We start from the raw sequence: 24,178 nt of genomic DNA, 5'->3' as shown, positions 1-24,178 counted from the left end.
TTTATCTAAATGTGGAAAAAAAATGATCGCATGAAATTTCAAGTTTTGAAATTATTTCATAACTGAAATATCTACATTGTAGTAATGCACGATACAATAAATGAAAGACTAGAATCGACTAGAACGAATATACAGAAAATAACCCTTTTATTTCTATCGATAAACTCGATTCTACTCACAAGCTTCCATCGATCAAAGACGGAAGAAGAATACCCTGGTATTAAGATAATAAAATATGTTATATTATATTACTGAAAAGTATACTTCAGAAACAATCTAGTAGAATGCAGTTCGCATCGATCTAGGCTTTCACTGGCGTCTCAAATTGCTATCCTGTCGCGGCAATTGCATTTGAACGGATAAAATCGTCTGCAATAATCCGGTGCTCAGTAAGGACTACATCTTCCGACCTGGAAAACATTTCAGGTGTGACCAGATGGTCAAGTCGCCGCAGAGTTCATAGCCACCAACTCCAATTACATGCTTTCCACGTTTTGTCCCTTGTAATCGTCTTCGAAATGGCGACAATTTCTTGTTTACATAAAAAAGTATCCAGCCGGAGAAACTTCTCGAGTCATTCTGCGATATTAGAAATCGCGTTTCTAACGATGCATCGCTGTAGCGATAGTTTCCGCTTGTTCGAATTTGTTTAATATATATTTATTTACATGTTTGTATACTCATTTATTTATGTGTTAGTATAATTGTGTATTTATGAAATAATATACTTATTTTTATATATTTATACTTATATATAATATTCTTAATATTAATAATAATTTGAATTAATTTGTATAGTATAGTATAGTGTAGTATATTATATTGTATATGTATAGTATATTGCGTTAAAATTAGGGTCTTCACATGTATGTCACTTATTTGAAGACGATTGTTGCATTTAGTGTGGATCAGATAAAATGTAATGTAATAAAAATAAAAAAAATTTGTTCTGAAATCTTTCTCTAATTTTATAAATATAAATTTATATTTATATTATTTGCTAAATATTTTACTTGTATTTTTATTTTGTTCCTAATTCATTTGTATGCAGGTTGCGACTAAAGTATTTTACAGGCGAGCAGTAGACGATTCTTCATACAAAAATAGATAAAAACTCTACAATATGGCACATTCGAAAAATACACATCCACATATACAAATTTACGCGATTAACATTTAGGAAAATTATCAGAATAATTCAAATTTCTGATATATTACTTATATAAATGATTGCTTGTAGAATTTTGTTTTCAAAATTTTTGGATCCTCATTCAGCAATATGAGATTTAAAGCAAATTTATTCTTGTACCTTCTGGTTTTTAAGATGTTTTGCATGTTATTGATAAAAGAAATATGCATCAAACATTTTTTCGGGGACGATCTCTCATACTTTTATTAAAATAAGCGAGTGCGTTAAGGTGTTGAATGTGTAAAACTGATAAAAGTGTATGATAAACAGATAATTAGAAATTAATAGATAAGATAAAATATCGTTAATAAAATTTCCTATTACGTTTTTCAGAGCTAATAACTTATAGAATTTCTATAAGCATTATATACGCAGATAATAAGTTTTGGATAAGCAGAACTATAATTTAAAATTTTAATTTTAGCCTTTTAATTTATTTTTGCAACTTTCTGTTGTAAACAGTCTGTAGCAGATATAACAGGAAGTGATTTCTAATGCAAAAGCGTGACTCTGCCTGCAAGAAATCAAATAAATTAAACAATCAAACAAAACAGGAAATTAAAAAAATGTGATTGTTATCAAAGTGCTTCATATATTAGAAAAAAATTTCAAACAAACGCAAAAAATTAAAAATGGGATTTAAAAGATAATTAAGAATAAGACATAACGTTATAAAAACGCGGAATAAACAGGTTTTATAATTAGAAAATTATTATTAGTATGGAGGTTTCGTAAGTGAATTGATTAGTGAGTTGTGATAGATAGATTAATAAGTGATTGATACTTATACGTGATAATAGTAAATTGCATACAAATCTGAATCTACTTAAAAATTAAAAAAGGGAAAGTCGGTGAAAAGATAATTGATTTTATACATACCTATATACCTAGAAGATCTTTCTCTCAGATCTTTCAATTAATGTTACTCAATATTTCCTTGTTTCTACGAGAAAGTGTTCTTACGTTCTCTGGTATCGTAACAAAAAATAAATTTAAATCTAATCCAAACAAGTTCTAGTCAAAACTCTTAAAAATATTTATAGCTCAAATCTTTTATACTTTTCCGCGCATGATCTATACAAGTCAAATGGTGTTATATATACGTTACATGTATAAAGCGATCTCTATTCAAAATATATCTCTTTTTTAGAACAGTGAAGGAGAAACACCCCACTCCATGCACGTTGCATGCGTTGTATCTATCAGGTTGAGTATTAATTAATTGATTATAATTCTCTGATTATACATTCTTGATCAAAAATAAAAATTTCATACTGTTGAAAATGACAACGTGAGTTCATATCCATATACAGATGCGCTAGTTACAAGAAATAGTAACTAGAAGATAGTTCTAGTTACAATCGATAGATTTAATCGATAGATTTAAGATGGTCTTTTGTTTTTATCCCTAGTCCATGTTTGCATGTGCAATAAAAGGTCTTTTTGGCTCAGAACAGTGTGACAGATTTATCCATTGAATATAATAATAGCTATTGTGATCCTACCTCTGAGTAAAGAAATAACAACACATATTTTATATATGTAAAAACATTTTAAAGCAGATAGTTCAAGATTTGATAGTGAACTTCAGGTCTATTAGTCTATATAATCTATATATAAATAGGTATATAATTCTATTAATCACAATCTTCATTATAAAACACATAAAAACAAATTTTTAACAAACTTCTCTTTAACAAATGTAAACTTTTGTTCGAAACGAATTCACTTTTTTCCCAAATAATTCACTCTTGCTATCGATGAAATAATTGCCTTTGTATTTGTCAATATGAAAATGTAACCTTTTATAACCTATACTCCATGATCTTATTTTCTTAACATCTTTCACCATGTAGCATAATAAACATTTCAGCAAGCCATAAAATATATTATAATATTAAACATTTCCTATTATAAATGTCATCATATGTAATGCAAATTAGTATCTATGTATCTCGAATAAAACGTTGAAAGCAGATATTTTTCGCATCTGATACAAATACAAGAAAACCCAATGTCGTAGAACTAAATTGTTCTAAATTGTTCATCCTAAATTATTCGTTATTTTATTACTCAGCGAAAGACTTAAATATACATATCACTTCCACTTAAAATTTTTTTATACAGTTACTACATTTGTTTCAAAATCAAAAATAGTTAGGTAATCGTTAAAACATATAAAGAAATATCTAACCTAATACTTTATATGATAAAGAAATTAATAAAGCATAATTGAAGTATATAATTTAAATTTCATATAATCCATATTAAACTATATTGAAACTTTATTAAGAACAGAATATGTCCTTAATGAGCGTGTACATAGTGCATACCCATACATCACAAATAAGTGCTTTGAATCTCCAATTTTCAATCTTCACAGCCTTCAGCTCAGAAATTCCTTTTTTGCTCACAACTATCGACAAGGAAGTCGTTCATTTCGCATTCTCCAACGCAAAAACATGAGCAATCTTTCGCGACTCACCTTTTGCGAGTTCGCTTTTTTCATTTTTTGAAATACCTATGTGTCTCGAAGTATTCAAACTCACGTACAGCAGCTCACGAAAGTATACGAACATTTATGAAGACTTTCATGTATACTCGTAATATACTATGTGTTATGACCATTATACTGATTATCACCGTTATACTGATAGAATATGAAATCAATCAGAGAATGTATATAGAGGTTACAACACATTAAGAGACATCAATTTCTCTTTTACTAATTCGCTTAATTTCGATACAAAGTACTAACCATATACATTATCAGATAAAATCGAATAACCAATAAATTTATTATAATCCTTGTAAATCGATCATCGTTAAAATTTCATACACCATCCAATCTTTTTTAATTAATTTATTTGCTATTAAGGAAAGCAATGTCTAGGGTGGCTCGTAAAAATATTTCAACATTTATTGTAAACATTTTTATGAACATGTTGCAGGTGTGTTGTAGAAAATTCTTTGAAGTTTTATTCGTACCGTGGTGAAACACAAGACACAATTATCGATGGCCATACAGACAATATTTGGAATCAGTTTGAAAATATATATAGAAATCTCGGATTATTTGCTGCAAATATTCACCTAGTAAAAAATTAGATGATCTCACTTAATGCTGTGGCTTATTAATAATGAATAACTAATTTCTCTGTACACTTTCAGATTCGTTTGAAAATTTACCAATGTAAGGAAGCTAGCAATGAAATTTTAGAATGCTTCACATAATATACGATATATTCAAAAAATGTTTTCGTAAGTGTTCAAATATTTTCGTGAACCACTGTATGTGTACACTTTGGTTGACTTGTTTTAATAATGACACGAATGTTACTAAAATGTATGAATTAATGGCGAAGTACGGATCGAAAGCAACATTTATCATTGCTTGTGGAATCAATAGACAAATACCATCTAACATACAAATTATTTATTCAAAACCTGATTAATGGTGTATTAAAACAAAATAGATAATTCGTCAAAGTGCTAACCAATTTCAAATAACATTACTGGAATTAATTATGATAGCTCTTCTACCAATTTAGAAGAAATTTCTCTATTTTGTTTATGACTTGACAATTAAACGATTGAACTAAAGGAGTTTGGCATACGACGTTACACGACCAACAATTATGAGCACGTTGATATAGTTTAAAGTAAAATGAAAATATAAGTATGTATAACTATAGATAAGATATTTATTGCAAACATAAATTTTACTAAGCTTAGAACATTATTGAAACGATCAATTATCCATTACATTTAAGTAAGTCTTGATATTTAATGGGGCGATCTTTACCATTAGTTATACGTTTAAAACAGCTATTTACATATTGCACGCTCATTTTCTACTAATTGTTCGCGATAAAAGTCTTGTAACCTTTATATATGTCGGGTTGACGTTAGACTTAGGGGCGTGTAACGTATCTCCATTAGGACAAGCCATCCTTGTTGTTCAGTGGAGATTATATTTACAATTATATGTACAAATGTTGATTTAACAGAGTTTGACAATTATACGTGGTGATTAAACACTCTAGATGTTAAAGACAATGTTCTTAGGTTCAACAACGAATCCACGGTCAACGGAGAAAACTCTTTGTTCAATAGAATATATTTTGAAACACAAAGTGACGTTAGCTGTGACGTTCGGTTTCTTTCTGACAGACTGATAAGACGATGTGTGTAAACTCTCCAAGATGATCACCAGAATAAAAGACTGATACGATCGCATTTGTCAATTGCATGTTGACCGGGCATATCAACAAAATTCCAGGCGCCGTTACCAGGCAGACCCGCGTAGAGCCGACATTGCTCCTGCCCGGGGCTTGTTTGTTGATACAGCGTGTGTCCCTCAATATCGGTACTTCCTCTGTTAGGTAAAAATGTTCATCCCGCGACCGTGGCTACGTTCGGCGACCAGTCGTGTCACTTCGAGCCCAAGGCCACTGTCGCAAATCTCGTGCAAACATAATCGGATCGTATCGCAACAACTACTTCTAAGTTCTATTATTTAAGTAGAGCTATAATAAATAGTTTAGACCAAAGTATTGGGAATCTTCCCAAAATTGCAAAAGAAAGGTCCGATGTCCCTACATCTCCGACATATATATTTCCAGACTAGTCTCAAATTCCAACTCTATAATACTATGATAATCATGTCTCATTACAATACGAATGGAATTTCAAAATGTTTCATATAATACACGTAATAAACTCACATAAGGTGTTTGCAAGCGTTACAATTATTAGAATATTTTCATGAGTTACTGTACATTACTCGTGCTTTATATTCCAAAACGAATCTTGTTCATGTCTATCGTCGAGGAAGTCGTTCGTTTCGTATTCGCCAACGCAAAAACACACACGATTCCCAATGAGTTATGCCAGAGCAATGGCATCGTGTTTCTTTCTGTTCTGGCGGAAACACGAGCGAGTTCGCCAGTGGCAAGCGATAACCGATCTCCAACGTAATTAAAATGCTCTGCTAACAGCTTCTTATCGGTACGTGACCGCGTGAAAGTTGCCGCTTCGTGTAAAATATCAATCAATTTAATTACGCCCCATGCGCGTTTACTGGCGAAACACGAAGATTATCGTCACGTACGAGTGCTAACTGAATCGTGAAGATCACTTCTAAGAGGAACGCTTTTAGAATCGGGTTCCTATCTGTTAGGCTAACACGCGATTTTTGCATGCATAACGAAAGCAACGAAAGTATAATCGGGGGCATGTTGCTGGGTGGAGATCTAAGACTGGCTCAGGCATAGTCAGTAGTTTCAATCAAGTGGCACTGTTTCACTGCGGATAATTCATCGAAAAACGTCGCTTTCATCTACATTTTATCGGTAGTGTCCTCCAAAGTCAACAGTGTATATTCGGCTTTGCTTGCTACTGGGATAAAGCAATAGCCGTGTCTGAGCCAGCCTTGAGACCCTAGCAGACGTAAAAAATATATCCATATCCTTTAAATTTGAAATATACGATCTATTCTATATCTATTTTTTGAATATTTGTTATATTCTACATCCGTCTATCCTTTTTATACCCTTTTTGCTCTACATTGATTGAGCTCAGACACGTCTATATCGCAATTTATATCGCAAATTAAAAAAAAAAAAATAAAAGGATCCAAAATATAATTTTACAAGAATGTCTAATACACGTCATATAATATTATATTTTATATACGTTATAAATCTACATCATCTTTTGGCATTCATGAAATCGCAAAAGATAGATGTATGTAGACCTTTGTGAATCTTATTAAGATATAAATACAAATTAACAATTATTTTCTGAAAGTAAAAAATTACAAATTTATATTATTCGTTAAGAAACTTATGAGGCACATCTTACAATTAAGTATATAGTTCATGCTGGTGAAAGTAATCAGGATAATTATAAAAATTAAGACTGGTATATTTTTTCTCAAATTTCTAATCTGATAATATCTACGCTTTTGGGATAGAAAAATTCATAATATATAGCTTAAAAATTACACAATCAGAATATAGAAAATTTCCCAAACAATAAAATTGTTTTATAAAGCGAACACCTATGGTCGTCAATTCTGTCATCGCATATTACTTTCTTTCTTGAGATCGACTGTTATCTGGTTTCTTAGAAACCAAAATAATTCTAATTACGATAATAATTAAAAGGAATGTATTGCAGGTATTATATTTGCGTGCATGAATGGCATTTTTGTAACTTAATGAAATAATATACTCGATTGCTTTATTGAAGGAAGCAGCGGAACGAACTTATTAAATTCGAAATGGTTTCCTCATTTCACTCGAGTTATAATATTTATTTATTAGACTAATCAGTTAAAATTATAAGTGTGGTATAAAAGAAAATATATAATTGTATAAGGATATGTATTACATTATGTTATATATGTATGCGTTTAAATAAATATATATTGATTATTGATAATAGAACAGAGCTTATGTTGAATATAGTGAAATATTTGCATTATGATTATGCTTCCGATATAAATAATGTACTTTTAACTGTATAATTAATTTATTACTTATTATTCCTTAAGAAGCTTTCAATTTCCTTCCAAAGCCCTATAATTTTATATTTTATTATTTACAAGCGGAGGTCATAGTGTAACATAATATTTTTTTCTTATTTTAATATATAATTAATATTATTTTATAATATATATTTTATAACATACTATAATATTAAGATCATATAATTAATATTTTTATATATAAAATATAAACTGTATAAGATACAAATTTTATATCAAATATAAGTTAGTTAATACTATTTTATAATATATATTTTATAACATAATATAATATTAATATTATATAATTAATATTAAATTAATATTTTTATATATAAAACATAAATTGTATAAGATACAAATTTCATATCAAAAGTAAATTTGTTAATACTATTTTATAATATATATTTTATAACGTAATATAATATTAATATTATATAATTAATATTAAATTAATATTTTTATATATAAAATATAAACTGTATAAAATACAAATTTCATATCAAATGTAAATTACAAAATCAAAATATAAAATATAAATATACGTGTTACCTACTTCAAGCAAACAGAAAACATGTAACAAATCTCAAACAATTCCATAAACTACGTTTAATCGTTGATAAACCATCTTTAACTCGTTATTATACAATGCAGTACGTCCAATGCACGGGCTGTTACTTCGTGAAAGGATGAAAATTATTTTTTTGAGGAAGAGTGCAGCGAATTCCTTCCAAGAATAATAGAGTGGCTACTCTCACTCTTTATTTCCGTATAAACAGCGCGTCTGACGCTATTATCAAGCATTTTGTTTAACGGTGAAAGTCTCCCTTGTTTGATCGGTTATATAGACTGCCATTACATTTAGCCATAAGCAAATCTACTCTTTGCCATGACAGAATTGCGGAACTTGTACAACAAGAAAATAATAAGAGGGATCGTAAAAGTCTAATGGTCCTGTCGTAAAAGAAATTTCTGGCAATACTGTAACGAAAATCAGCATGTAATTGTCAATAGTCGTCCATTATAGACTCAAGTATAATATAGTTTACGTAATAAAAGACGCCGGAATACTTTATAAAAATTGTAACGACTACATTTTGTAATAAAGTTAATGACAATTTAATAAAGTCGAAATTTAGAGGAACGGAAAGTTCGTTGAGCAAAGTGAGGTGTCCGTTTCCTCAGAGCAAAACCATACATCAAAGATTTTTAAAAAGAAAATAAATAACTTACTGAAAACTAAAAAAGAACTTTAGAAATTTTAGTCTAATTTAAGGTGACTAAAATGATTTAAGGCGATGTTACGCTCTGCCATTTTGCATTAAATGTTTTACATTACATATTAAATATTCATAAAGGTATTCGTAACAATAGTTAGACTAAAATTTATTCGGAGTTTAAATCGTTTAGTTAGCAGTTAATATTCAATTCATCGGCGATTGACAATTGAAGAAACATGTAACAGAGAAATTCTAATATTTCAAGAAATACAGCTCTGAATATAAAGTAAGTAATTTAAATGTTTTAAACATACATTCTTAAGATTCTTGTTAAATACATATACAAGAACTGCAAAAGATAAAATAATTTCCTTGTAATATTTAATAAAGTCGGAATACTACTAAAATGTATTTTACGGTAATTAATTGGCACTTTCTACTTAAAAAGTGTGTCGATGCGATCAATGGCAGCGATCAAAACGTAAAATGATACCGTGTCTTTCAAATGGGGCCGTAAAATCCGCACGTCATTTTTCTTTTCTTCCTTCGTTTACTCTATTATTATTGACCGTAAGCATTATTGGTACGTGAAAACTTCTAGAAACTTTCCAGTGCGATAGCGAGAGTGTTTTCACTTTTTATTGCTGGAAAACAATGCATCACTCCTTTGACCAATTATTCTTTATGCATACATGTTAATTCGTTCGGCAGTAATTGTGACTTGAAACGCTGCCTTGCATACTTTATTTCGTTTTATTACCAATCACTGGAATTGGCACATTCGTTTCGCCCTGATTTTACGTGTGGCTTCTAATTTACTTGAATGAATCATGAATAATGAAAATAGTAGTCAATAATATTATATTATCAAATATTTGGAATAATTGTAAGGAAATACAAATTTTTACATTTTACTAAAACGAATTCGCATTTCTGATATACTCACATACATATTGCAAACTTTTCCTCGGAAAATGTTATCTCGTATTGTGTATATTTGGATTCTTTTTCTCCTATGAAAGAGCAAGATTGTTATATACTGATAGAAACAGATTGATCAAATGATACAATCGTGATAGAATAACGGAAGCAAGTATGACAATGAAAAATATGTAAATCTGTAGTTGGAAGGCATAAGTAACTCAATATATGTATGTAACTTTCAAGAAACATAATGATATAGAAAGTAAATAAATTTCAAAATATTCACGGAAATATTTATAAGTTTGAGAAAGATAATAAGAACTAATGTTTATCAGTTTTATCAAATTTGTCATCAGATCTTTATATTTACATGTCAAATCCACTTTCTCAAGAGAAATTCGAAACCAGCCATATGCAAGTACATATTTGGAAAAAAATGAATAAAAGTAAAATTTGAAAATTTGAGGAAATATAAATAACAATAAGAAAGAAATACAAGTTCCAAACAATGTAGTCTACATAAAGTATTATCAATTATGACTATGTATAAATATGAAACCTAAATAACATAAAAATAAAATATAATAGCTAATTCTATAACACCCATAATTTCTTAAAACCAAAAAATATGTTACTGTTTTTACTACGGTACAATTCACAGTTTTGCAACATAAGAATTAAGAAAAAATGGAAAGAAACCGCTATATATTTTTCTTTAATTAAATAACATTTAAATTATATTACTCTACTACTACAATACTACGTAGATACATCGTCGTAGTATAATAAGTTCTTAATTCAAGGAGGATCGATAATCACGCCTGTGGCAAGGTACAATGGCCTGGAAATTGTAGCAAGAGATAAAATCTACATCGGCATGAATGAAAGTGTCGATCTGGCGCGGCGTTTACGCTAACGGTGTATTTCATGCTCGCCTTGTTCGTTATTACGCTCGCCTTCAGAGTATTGGATCGCGAAAATTTTCGCTCACAAAGCGCCGTTATTACCCCGTAATTGGCTGGCGATGCCGGTTTATCGATAGAAAGCCGGGAGATCGCGTCATTGAAATGAAAGTGGCGTTCCATCGTATTAGGATTAAACTCTACTCTGTTCAGTAGATCGCCTAAAGTACCAAGCTCTCTGCATCTTCTGATCCATTTCACTAACGATTCATCAAAGTGATTTATTCTTAATTCTGATATAGTCTTCAAAACCTTTAACTACACTTAATCGCGTTCTATTTTTACTTAGAAATTCTCTTATTTTTAGAGAAAACTTTAGAAAACGTTTAACTTAACGGTGAAACGAGGAAACACGCATATTAAATCGTTTATTGCTAATCTAATTTTCGTCCACTACTAATAGAGGTGTATATACTGTATTATTCTTGTTACTGCCTTTTCTCGTTCTTGTTTTGTTTTCAAATTTTTATGTGTTTACAAGTGTCAGTCATTTGTGAATACTTTTGAGGTGTATATGTTGTCCCTGATAATAGTAGCAGCTGGCTGTAGAGATGTCGCTGCTGAGGTACTGCCGTATTTTCTTCCTATTTAAGTATCGTGGAAGAAAAATATCGAAACTACGGGGGCGACGGGATTCGAACCCGGGTCCCGAATGTTTGTAACTTATGTTGCTAACCACTGTGCTATCGTCATCCGGGTTATTAGTTAGTGTCGAATGGCGGTATTTGTGCTGCCGAGTGCTGCCACACTATAAATTTCTATGTCTATGTCTATGTCTTTTATGTATTGTTTTATATATTCATTGCTGATATATATATATATATATAAACATTAATATTTATACAATATAATATACAAAAAATCTATTTGTTTATTGTACAAGTTTAGACATATATATCGTATATAAAACTACATGTGAACTCGAATTTGAAATGTTCGTAGAGGACAAGTCACAATTTCTTTAGAGTTGCGGATCTACCTCGATGGAATTCATAGAAACAGATACTTTAACATTTCAATTCGTTGACTAGTAAATTTCAACTAGGTATTAGATTTCCGTATAGTGAAATAAATAAATGAAACGACTTTTTTCCGATGAAACAATTATTCATATCAAAATATATTAATTTGAAATTTCATTTGTATAAAATTAAGAACATCGAGATCTTTGAAGTTGTACAGGGATTTTTAAGAATTTTTATATTCATGAGATAAAATACAAAACATAACGATTGAAATCTTCCGTTTAAAAACGAGAAACATAACTCACAATGAGCATTAATCAAGGACAAGAGTAGAACTCGGCCTCAACTAGCGTCTTGTTTCTATATTAACAATAAGAGATAAACCGAAACCAATGAACGTGAATAAATAGTAGAAAATTAAATACAAATATTCCAGTAATTGTTGTTAATAAAGGCACATATTAAGAACGAAATTAAAAATCTCACTAGATTTGTATCTGATTGATATTCTCGAAAACATAAAAATATAATTTACGTTTTATGTCACTAACGATACATTACATATATCAATGACGGCTAAACAAATAACTAGAAACAAGCAAATCTTTCTAAAAATATTAAACATCGATAGAATTTATTATTCTATGAAACAATAAAAAGTAATGTAGTATCGTGAAAAAAAGGCCTAAGTATAGATCGGTCAAAGCATAAAAACAGTGTCGTCTGCCCTTCAGTTGTTAGTTTACATCGGAGAAGGCCTATGTGTCTAAGGTCACCTAGTTCTTGCGGAGCATGGACATAGCGAGATCAGAGAAAAAGGAGACGAACGCTAGAGGAGAAGGACGATTTTGGGTTCAAGGAGCGTTGAGTCAGAGTTAGTTTGGAAGTCGAGGAGTAGAGTTGTTAGCGTTGTCGAGTTGCGAGAGTTGCTTGAGATAGAGTGTGATTTTTGTATTTAGTTCCAGTTAAACAACCATGGTTCTCTGTCTAATTGATGTCTGTATAGTCGACTTATTATAAATAAATTGTAAATAGTCGGGAAAAAATTGATATCTAAATTTATCCGATACTACAGTAATCGCCAATTGATTACTAGAAATGCTAATGTTACAGGCAATAGTCGACAACGCACAAATAAATGTTAATATAAAGATGACTTTTATATTACTTACCGCAACATGGTTTGCCAAAGTCCAGCCGCACGAGCTGCACCATATATGGTTCAAGCAAGTTCACGTACCACCACGGCCTGTGCTCTGGTCTTGTAAGGGTGCAAGTTTGAGGGGTGTAAATTTGTCCACTGCTGCCATCGACAGCACGCTGCGGAATTCCACCATCTGAGCTGCTTGATTGCATAGGAGCTTTACCTCCGGCAACATTTAGCACTGTAATAAAAAGAAAAAGATGGTAGGTGTTAGGAAGGAATTTAAACTCAATTTTTTATTTAGCCGTTGTTCACTTAACTTCACTTTGTATATTAGCAAAAAGCTGGAAAATTTATTTTAAGGGTGAGAATGAATTCCCTGACGGAAGGCGTATAATGTTAATGTGGTCATAACTGTTCTGTCTCAATACAAACTATATACATAAATTGACCTAATTAATACCGTTTATATAAGGATTTCATTTTTCATTTTTGATACAGTAAGTTTGAGAGTGGAAATTTTGTAGAAATTTTGAGAGAAATTTGTCTTTAAGAATTATTAATAATAGAAACATATCTTTCCTGGTGTTTTTGTAAGAGTGATACAATGCACTAGAATTATTTATTTTGAAAACAAATGTATGTATTATCAAGTTAGTTAATAATTTGTGAAGTACACGCAAGGCTAGTGTGAAAAGATTAAAAACTCCATTGAAGGATTTAGTTGACCGGATGAAATAATAAACCACGAGACACGCGACAGGAAGAGCGGTTTAGTCTTTTCTTGCGCATCTCTTATGCGGTTTCTGCATTCATAGTTACGAACTGCATTCAATGCTATGCACTGCACAGTGCCCCGCCCCAATTGCGGTACTTACAACACGTGCTCGTGATGTGCAAAATGTTACATTAACCCATACATAATTACTACAGGCTCTAGTATAGCTTAAAAACTAGTTATACCTGATTTTAATCGATCTTGACGATTATCGTCATTTATTCACTGCATTAAATCTATTACTTAAAGTAGTAACTGTATAGGCAGCTCAATTAAAATTGACACCGATCTGTGCTACACTGACCAATCTTCTAAAGAAAGATCTGATGTTCTTGCTCTTTCTACTTCTAATTGCGTTTCATCAAGTATGCAATTTTTCCTCCAATTATTCAACTTGAGAATGTTGATATAATTTCGATAATGAATTTAAACAATAACGAATGGTAGTATATGTAATACCTATGTGGTAATGGTAATATATGAGTATCTACCAAATTTTTTTTTTATTTATTGTTTGTTTACATTTTACAATTTGTCCATTAGGACATTTGGTAAAATATTATAATTTAAGTTTTGATAAAATATAGCATGTGGATGGTTACCCCCAGCGGGATTCCATCTTCCAGGTTGTTTATTGTTCTATTGTGAGGTCTGCAGGATGCTTCTTCTTCAGTCTTCTTTCTATTATTGTTTTATTCGTTTCAGCAACCAGCTAAAATCTACCAAATGTAGTTCGATAGTGTACCGAATACACTTTTAATGCGGTGGCAGATGTAGTTGTTTCTATGTGAATCATAATTTTCTAAATGATTCATACGTTTAAAATATAGTCATTTACTGTAGAAAATACAACTACAGATACAAAATGTTACAAATAAGTAATACAATTTTAACTATGGTGCAAGAAAAATTTAATTCATCGATAGGAATAAATCATTAATAATATATTTCACTCGTCCATATATTATTATATTATTACAAGTAATCACTATTTAATTAAAAATGAATTTTAATCAATTCACTATTTGAAAATGTATAACGATATGGCACCATTATGAAAGCTAAAGTTGATATTGAAGTTCATATAAGTAATAATCTTAAGGTGCAGATTATGTGGAAGGGAAGAAGAGGACCTGAGACATGTAACAGAAAAATGTGAAATAACGGGAGGACCAAAAGACATGGAAAAACACTGAATGAGAATGGAGAAGGATTAACAGAATTAAAAGCAATAATAGAGAAGAGAAGGGCAAGGGCAATACAAGAGGGGGAGGAAGGACAAAAAGGTAGCACAGCAAGGAGGCAAAAGACCAAAGGACAATAATGTGTAGTCATAAGTTGCAATAGTTTGTAGTCATTAGTTTAGTGACTAGAGATAAGAATATGCTAAGGAGTGCAATACAATAAATGTAAGAAATGTAAATCGAAAGTTCGTCCAAAGCCGAAAGGCACGGACTAAAATAAATAATAATAATAAATAAGTAATAATCTTATGATAGATTGAAAATATTTCCAATAGTTGCAAAGAATAATCACGTACACTATATACACATTACCCATAAACAAAAACAAAGTAAAACATCGAAAGTAGAATTAAAAATAGAGAGAATCTCCTCGTTCGCAATCTCATGCTCTGATCTACTTAACATTATTAATTAACGTCCTACATACTAACGAGCGTTCTCAAATACTTATGTCCAACGTCCCCTTACTCATTCTCCGCTATCCCTTGGTATTGAAGACAACTAATCAGGAGTATTACAATAGAACTAATTGCTGCATCCACAGATTGATTAAGTTACTTGAATTAGATTGACTCAGTATTTACGCTCGAAGCTTAGATTCCTGTGTTTTAAAAAAATATTTTTCTTCTTATATATTTCCAAATAATAAATTTCTTCCCGGTATTCAGAAGAAGACTAGAAAAATTGAACTAAAAAATTCAAAAGCAAAATATTAGATTCTTAAATCGAATATTCATTTCAAACCATTGAAATTTTGCAGGGTGGTTGGTAACTGGTGGTACAAGCGGAAAGGGGGTGATTCTACGCGAAAAAAGAAGTCGAAAATATAGAATAACAATTTTTCGTTTGAGGCTTTGTTTTCGAGAAAATCGACTTTGAATTTTCGCTCGGTACGCGTGCACTTTATCACGTCTCGTTATAACGGATTGCCACCATGATTGTCAAAGTGACTTGACCGTTCAGAACGAGATTTAACAAAAATTATGTAGATGCCTAAAAAGAATTATATATAAAGCTGACTCGCTTTAGAAAACCAAAATTAACAATTACAAAGTTATCTGACTTCAAGTAAATTGAAATCACTTTGCTAATGTAAACCTGTCGTTTTAAAGTCTTTTGAATACCATTTTTCCATCTTCTCAAATGGAGTTAAAGTTCTTCATTTAAAAGAAACTACGTAACATATTGTTATTTATAATTTCCCATTTTTAGTTATTAGCTGTGTAGATGTATGATCAATTTTGAGTACAGGTTCTTTTAGCTCTTTGTTCTCCAAGGCCTTCCTGATACGATCAGTCAACTACTTCTACACACTTTTGCAGCAAAGTCTTTTCCAATCAAAAATTCTGTTTCAGCAAAAAAGAGATTATAAATATTTTATTTATAACCTTTTCGTAATATTCCTCTAGCCTCTTTCATTTTTTCAGTAAAAGAAAACTAAATAATAATAATAATAAGCAAACTTTTGCAATGTAGCTTTTTGAAATCGAAGCTTTTATGCCGAGAAGTGAAAAATTGAAAGATAAATATTTACGAATTTTGTTGCATACGATAGCCTTCTTCCTTTCGCAATTCTTAATTAATGAAAAGGAAATTAAATAACAATTTACACATTATCGACGTCACTAATGCAATTAACATAAAAAGAACAAAATCCATCAAGATGATAGATTTCAATTAGCTATTTTTACAAGTTAATGTTAACTTTCATTGAGATGGAAACATGATTATATATTTTCTTTTCATCGTTCCATTTTAATTATAATGATTTATAAATGGTACATTTCGACACATATTATAGGCTGATTAATACTCGCTATTAATGTTACGTACTCGCTCATTTTCTATTAGCCACCTACTACGAATCAGATTATTTGACCTCAAGTGATTTCAAGTTAAATAACTTAACTTGACTTATGGGAACTTATGAAGTACATGCAAGTCGTTTGAATGCAAGTAACTCAATTAATGCGAACAAAGTTTAAGATATGATTAACTCGTCACCGTGCCCGAAGGACGAGAGAGCGAACGACAAGGTTCTGAGAAAATCCCAGCGGCTCATTGCCATTCTCATTAAGCAAAAAGAAGGTCGGGCGTGAGGCAAATTGCACGGGTGAACAGCCAGACGGCACGCAGATGCTGTTCGGAAACTTTTGTGCTCGCCGAGCGGTGCACATTCGCGAAGAAGTTACCGGGCTTGCGGTAGTTTTACTGTACCGTAACGTGAGAATTTTATCGGCGTTAACTGGCATTGCCTCGATCTCGGTAAGTCCTCCACGCACATACGGCGTCGAAACGAGATCGTCCCTTTTGCCGCGTGCCTGATGGCCGTCAAGGTCAATCCTTGTATCGCCAACCAGCCATCCATTTCCATATTTCCAATTCAACTTTTTACTAGTTTCTTAATTTATTATTGACAATTTCGAGATTAATTTAGAGAAACGTACTAATTCCATAAATTCATTCGTCACAAGGAAATCGTATGAATAATGGTGAATTTTTTGAGCTAGATTTGAGAAACAACGATACCGTTTGCAACATCACCACTTTCTTGTACATTCCAATTTATCGTGTTAATCAATGTGGTTTCTGAACGGCTCATTTCATTATCAACCACTGCATTCTAATTTATTTTAGAAACTTACATTATCCTACATACCCGTTGTATAGTCTAATGTATCTTGATTAGCTTACCTTATGTTATATACTCATTATATATTCGATTGTACGCCAGACATCTATATTCTAATCTACTTTAGAAACTCACATTATGTTTTAATCTTTTAGAAAAGTCTTTATAGATCTTATAGAAAGGTCATTTTTACTTAATTCTTGAAATCTGATTTTTTCAAATAGAATAACATTTTTGAAATTGCCAATTTATATATATTATATTATATATTTTATTATATATATTATATATATTATATATTATAAGGCGATAGAAAACGGTTGAAAGATTATTTTATTTCTATTTTTACATTATTTCACTTAGAAATAATTATGTATACAATATGTAGAATATATAGCAGACTAATTACTGCGAAAGTGTGGTAAATTGTTTATCACGTTGATTATATAAAATATTCTATAAATCTTGTTCCAAATATAAATAATATAATAAAATAATATCTGCATACGTTACTGAAACGTTCAAGTTATAGTGTATGAAGATTCTAAAACAAATGTAGTTCGTTTGTTAATTTGTATATTTATTCGTTCAAGTTGATATTTTATCTTCTAATTGTACAAATTTCTGTAAAAAAATGTCTGTATTAGGAAATATAAATATGCTACCAAATGGTAACAGTATCCATTTAAGGGTCATATAAAGCTTATATAACGTGCTTATGAAGCGTATTAACGTATTTATTTCTCAACTTATAAAATGATATTAATATAGCCCTTAATCGACTTGGCATAGACCGTACTATGCTTTCAATAAAATCTTTTGCTATTCTATTTCAATAAGAATGCAATGTGCGATGACTTTTGAGCGACTGTAATTAAATACAGTTTACAATATAATACCTGAGAATTTTTATTTACGCATCGCAATAATGTATTAATGAACATGAATTTATTTAACAGCTACTAAAATATAGATAAAATATTGATTATTTATAAAATAATGATTTCCTACCAACAGTACTTTCGCATTAATTTAGATAAAAAAAATCACGAACTTGCGAAATGAGTAGAGATGTTAGTGCCCAATTATAAATAGAATTATAATTAAAGATCACATCGCAACTTGTCAATCTTCTGCTAGACATTTTTATGTAAATTGATAGTAAATGCCGTTGATAGTGAATGGATGTGTTAAGTATATCGCGATATTGATTTCACAGGAACAATCGCGTACCTGTTGCACGTGTACCTGAAACTGGGTCTCAGAAATTTCAGATCTAGCCTAAAGAAATAGACTACAAAGTTTAGGAAAGGTTGGTATAAAGTGCAACTGCAAGTTACGCGACTATTCCAGCGAAACTAATGTCATATCTCGCCATCGTGAGAGCTTGAAACCTAAAAATGTGAAATATAATAAAGAAATGTATGTTTTGCAAGTTAATAAATAACTTCATGGATGTTAAGCAGAGACCAGGCTCATTAATGAAATAATACTAGCATTAGAAAACAAACAATACTGTACAATATGTCCATAAAGTCCTCTTTATGGACATTGAGAAAGCATTTGACAAAATAAACCACGAAAGCCTGCTACAAACAGTCGGAAAACAATTCCCGGAACAAATATACCAATTAATAAAATCTTACTTAAGCGGCAGAACCTTCGTAATAAAAATCAAGGACACATACTCTGAAGTTAAAGACATCAAGGCAGGGGTTCCGCAAGGAAGCGTCCTAGGACCAATACTATACGCACTATACACGGCCAACATACCAACAACTACCAATAGCAAAATACTGACATTCGCGGACGATACAGCTGTACTAGTCAGGCACACTAACCCAGAAACAGCAGTCACATTACTACAAGAACACACCACAAAAATAGAAAAGTGGTTGCAAGCTAAACAAATAAAAGTAAACCCCAACAAATGCAACCATATTACATTCACATTGCGAAAACAGACGCCACCAAACATCCTACTGAACGGCACGCACATAACACAAACAAGATAAGTCAAATACCTAGGACTCCACATAGATACACAACTCACATGGAAACAGCATATTAAATCAATAATAGACAAAATACAGACAACAAGGAGACAAATGCATTGGCTAACAAGTCGAAAATCCAAACTAAGCATAGAAAATAAATTAAAAATATACAAAACAATTATAAAACCAATCTGGACATACGGAATACCACTATGGGGGACAGCAGCAAAGAGCCATATAAACAAAATAGAGACATTACCAGCAAAAATTCTTAGAACAGTAGTAAACGCCCCATGGTACGTTAGAAACGAGGATATTCGGAAGGACCTGGGAAATCAACGGTCAAGAAGGAAATTAGCAGATGCGCGGAAAGGTACAGAGAAAGAATAACAACACACCCAAACCGGCTGGCTGCGGAAACGATCAACACAAGCATAGAAAGAAGACTAAAAAGGAAACACCCAGCTGATCTCACAAAGGATATAACCTAACAAACACGAAGATGGTACCCCGCTGGGGGTAACCACCCATATGCTATGTATTTATAAGATATAACATTTTACCAAATGTCCCAGTGGACAAATTGTAAAATCGCAATTAAACAATAAAAAAAAATCCAAAAAAACCCAGCTGATCTCACAAAGGATAATCTAACAAACACGATGATGGTACCCCGCTGGGGTTAACCATGCACATGCTATGTATATTTAAAATATAACATTTTACCAAATGTCCCACTGGACAAATTGTAAAATTGCAATAAAATAATAAAAGTAGAGACGTTGATGTCATGAAATGAAAACCTAAAAATGTGAAATATAATAAAGAAATGTATGTTTTGCAAGTTAATAAATAACTTCACGGGTGTCAAGTAGAGACATTGACGTCACGAAATAATTAATACATTATTGTAAAATGTAAATAATTTTTACTTTCTATTTACTTTTCCTATCTTTCCATTTACGAAATTTTCTAAAATGAAGTACGACGAAAGAAAGAATAAAAGTTAATTTAAACTCAGAAAGATGATAATGTATATTTTGTAGGATATTACTATGATCAGCGTTTATTATGTAATTAATTAGCAAGTCGACTTAAATTATGCAAACTAAGATTATTTCAATGGAATGTTACTATATCACACGCAAATAAATTGGTATATTAGTATAATAGTACGATATGAATCATAACTGTAAAAGACGAATAAAAATCATAAATATTTTGTAGAAGATTTAAGGCCTATTTTGCTTCACGCGATCAAGGTTAATCCTGGCCGACCCCTATAAATCGGCGTCGCTAATTTATTCAAGCGACAGCAAGAAATTATAGTCGCAGACAGTGTCGCAAGGAGAATCTCTTTAATGGCGTCTGTAGTGAATGTAAAAGTAGAGACGCAAAATTGATGATATTCAACATGTTGGAGAAGATTGAGATTTTGATTGTATTACATAAAAATAATAGGTTGCAAAATCTATAAAAAAATAACTTTCCCAGTATCAATATTTGAAATAAAATGCTTTAATAACTTCAGATCTTACTTTAGCACGTTGACTGCCATGGGGGTCACCGGTGACCGGCGACGCAGCAAACGTTAAAAGTACATAGCACGATTGTTTGAAAAAAGGACAATCGTAATAATTGTCTACAACGCCGTGGGGGTCACCACGAAAAATGCTTCAAGCATGATTTTATAACTCTTTTATTTGCTGCAAATAATATTTCAACATAATATGCATCGCATAATGAAAAGTTCTGGTCGGTGCCTTGGGCAAACCATAGAAAATTCGTCTGGCAGTCAACGTGTTAATAGTTTCATAAATAAACATGTATAAAATAAATAACTTTGTAGCTTGGTGATATAATGATATCTAAAATGAATAATGCCATAATCTTATGAGTAACAACATCTAAGATAAATATTATTAAAAATATTCGATTTATACGATGTATGTTGAAAAGATTGATTTGCTTAAAATGCAGCTTTTTATGCATAGAAAAGATTTAGTAGATGTCTTAACGTTGGATCACAGAGTATTGTTTAGCATTGTCTCAAGACATTTTTACGCATTCGTGAGTATAATCTGTTACCACGACCTTAAAATATATACTTGCAGAACAATTGAAGATGTATGAATGAGACAGCAAATGCATTGTGCAGAAGATATTAGTCAGAAAACAAGTCTGTTATAACGTTACTTGCTACACACTACAAACCGTACCATGTTCCTAACTGTTAAAGTTTTAAATATCGTAGATAAAAAGCGATGAGTTACAATCTAATTATACCTACAGTTATGAGCTGCGGCATGATAACTTAATACATAACTGTTTTAAGATATCATCTTCTTCAGCTCCATTTCAGTTACATTTTAAGTAAATCGATTTACCATCAAAGATTTGTAAATTTCTATTCAAGTTTTTAAACGCCTCATTTTTACTAAATCATAAAAATAAATTATAATTATCGATGAAATATTATATAATTGCTTCTATGTTGTTAACACACCAAACGTATGATTGGCAGTTTAAAGTAGCATCATTATTTTTCCACGTGAAAGAAATCTAAAAAGGAAATGTTATCTGCTAACGCTATATAGGGACAAAGAAGGTTTTCCTTGAACGCTTTTCTAAATTCAGTCATAGTGGCATACTGGTTCTTACATACTAATCACTTTCAAATAAATCAAGATTTATAAATACAATCGTCCATCTCCCTTCCTTAAAACGACACACGTTCGTTATGTAACAGTATACATAACGAAAGTTCAAGAACATAATATCAAAAATATGATTAGAAGCTTTTTATACTTGATATAACAAAAATGTTAGAAAATACTTTTGTGTAAGTTTTGTAAAATATTTTAAATACAAAGGAGGAAAATTCTGGACTTATTAAGTCATAGTTAAATAATAAAATAAAACAATTTAACAAATATGATTGCGGTAATAGGATGTTAAAATAAAATAAAGTTAAGAAAAGGTACTGTATATATAAAAATACTGTATACATAAGTAGTACAATTTTTTAGTGAATTGTTAATATAACGACATACTCTATTCCTTATAGATATTCTTCCTACACAGAATTTTTCATATTAATATAACAAATATTTTTAATTGCTTAATTTTTGCTTAATTCACATTAATTACTTATGACGACATTTTACGACGATTATTTAAACAATATAACAATTAAAAATAAGTATAGTACACAATACAATAATTCATCAAAGGCCTCGATCACTACATAAAACAAGATCTGATAATAAAACATTTTATAATAAACATAATAACAACCCAGTATAATAATAATCCAACCGCTTATTTCATAATAATTACCCAGTCACATTCATAATAGATTATGATTGAAAAACACACAAATAATAAAATAAATTTTATTCCAATCTAAAAATTAAAAGTCATAACACACAAATAATAAAACAAATTTTATTTCAATTTAAAAATTAAAAGTCATAACACACAAATAATAAAACAAATTTTATTTCAATTTAAAAATTAAAAGTCATAACACACAAATAATAAAACAAATTTTATTTCAATTTAAAAATTGAAAGCCATAACACACAAATAATAAAACAAATTTTATTTCAATTTAAAAATTAAAGTCATTAAATTCAAGTTATAGTATGTTAACTAACTCAAGTGACATTATATGTTTCATATTAATGTCACAGCATTCCATGTAGAAGTGATCTAGCAGGTGCAGCCATAAAACAAATCACAAGGCTGGGAGTTAATTGATTATTATTATTATTCTATTAAACAGTATGTATAATATCCATTTAATAACATTCAAGAGAAATTTACCAGCTTATCTTGTAACATTCTGAGAATTTGTAAAACTGCACGATTCTTTATGTAAGTCTCTTTATAGAACATAAAAAATAATGATTGAAAACGATGTCTACATCGATTTCGTTTCGTAAAACAATTACGTGAAAGCTTCATTCTGGTTAATTGTTACAAGAAGCTGAAACTTTTCTTTCGATGATCGTTTCTATCTTATACTACCAGAATCATTATTTTTCGAAAATAATTCTAAAATCAGTTTTTACAATAATTAAAATTTTGTTTTCTTAAAAATAAATTATCGCGTACTATTCTTTATTGCAAAACTACTTAATGATGATGAATTGTAATATATGTATTTAAACTCCAAACTCGAAAGTTTAAAGAATACATTTTGTACATAAATTTGTATACAATTTTATAGGGCAACTTGTTTATCGTTGTAAACCCGGCAAAAGAAATCATTAAAGAATTCCATTTATTTCCAATGAATCGATACTACGGACAACATTCAGAGCATATTCGAATCGCCTAATTTCAATTTCATCTTAAAGTCTGCACGAACCTATTATATGTTACAAAATATCATTAGCCTCTGGTATAATAACAAAAGAGTAAGAAGATATTACGTACTTTAAGCCTAGCAAGAAAGCATATGAGAAATAAGAAACTGACTCAAATAACTTTTCGTTAGAATTACTCTAATCACGAAGGAGGTATTGTATAAGAACTAAAAAAAATTAATTTTCAGAAATATGACTATTTAATCAAGATAATTATA

At 30.5% G+C, this 24,178-nt stretch overlaps 1 protein-coding gene and 1 long non-coding RNA gene across 3 annotated transcripts in view; one reads left to right on the top strand and one right to left on the bottom strand.

The window, feature by feature from the left end:
- LOC122568874 overlaps window positions 1–24,178 on the bottom strand; it is a 78,986-nt gene that overhangs the window by 17,395 nt on the left and 37,413 nt on the right. For both annotated transcript variants that reach the window (XM_043729127.1, XM_043729126.1), the window contains exon 3: window positions 12,965–13,177. In XM_043729127.1, the coding sequence (XP_043585062.1) occupies window positions 12,965–13,177 (213 nt within the window). The remainder of the gene's footprint in view (window positions 1–12,964; window positions 13,178–24,178) is intronic.
- On the top strand, window positions 2,684–4,808 carry LOC122568896. Its single transcript, XR_006317255.1, has 3 exons — window positions 2,684–2,813; window positions 4,141–4,285; window positions 4,361–4,808. It is a non-coding gene; the product is annotated as an uncharacterized LOC122568896 (long non-coding RNA).

The sequence above is a fragment of the Bombus pyrosoma genome, linkage group LG7, assembly GCF_014825855.1.
Source record: "Bombus pyrosoma isolate SC7728 linkage group LG7, ASM1482585v1, whole genome shotgun sequence".
NCBI classification, from domain to species: Eukaryota; Metazoa; Arthropoda; class Insecta; order Hymenoptera; family Apidae; genus Bombus; species Bombus pyrosoma.
Note: the sequence above shows the minus strand (reverse complement) of the source record. Positions and strands in the feature narration are given on the sequence as shown.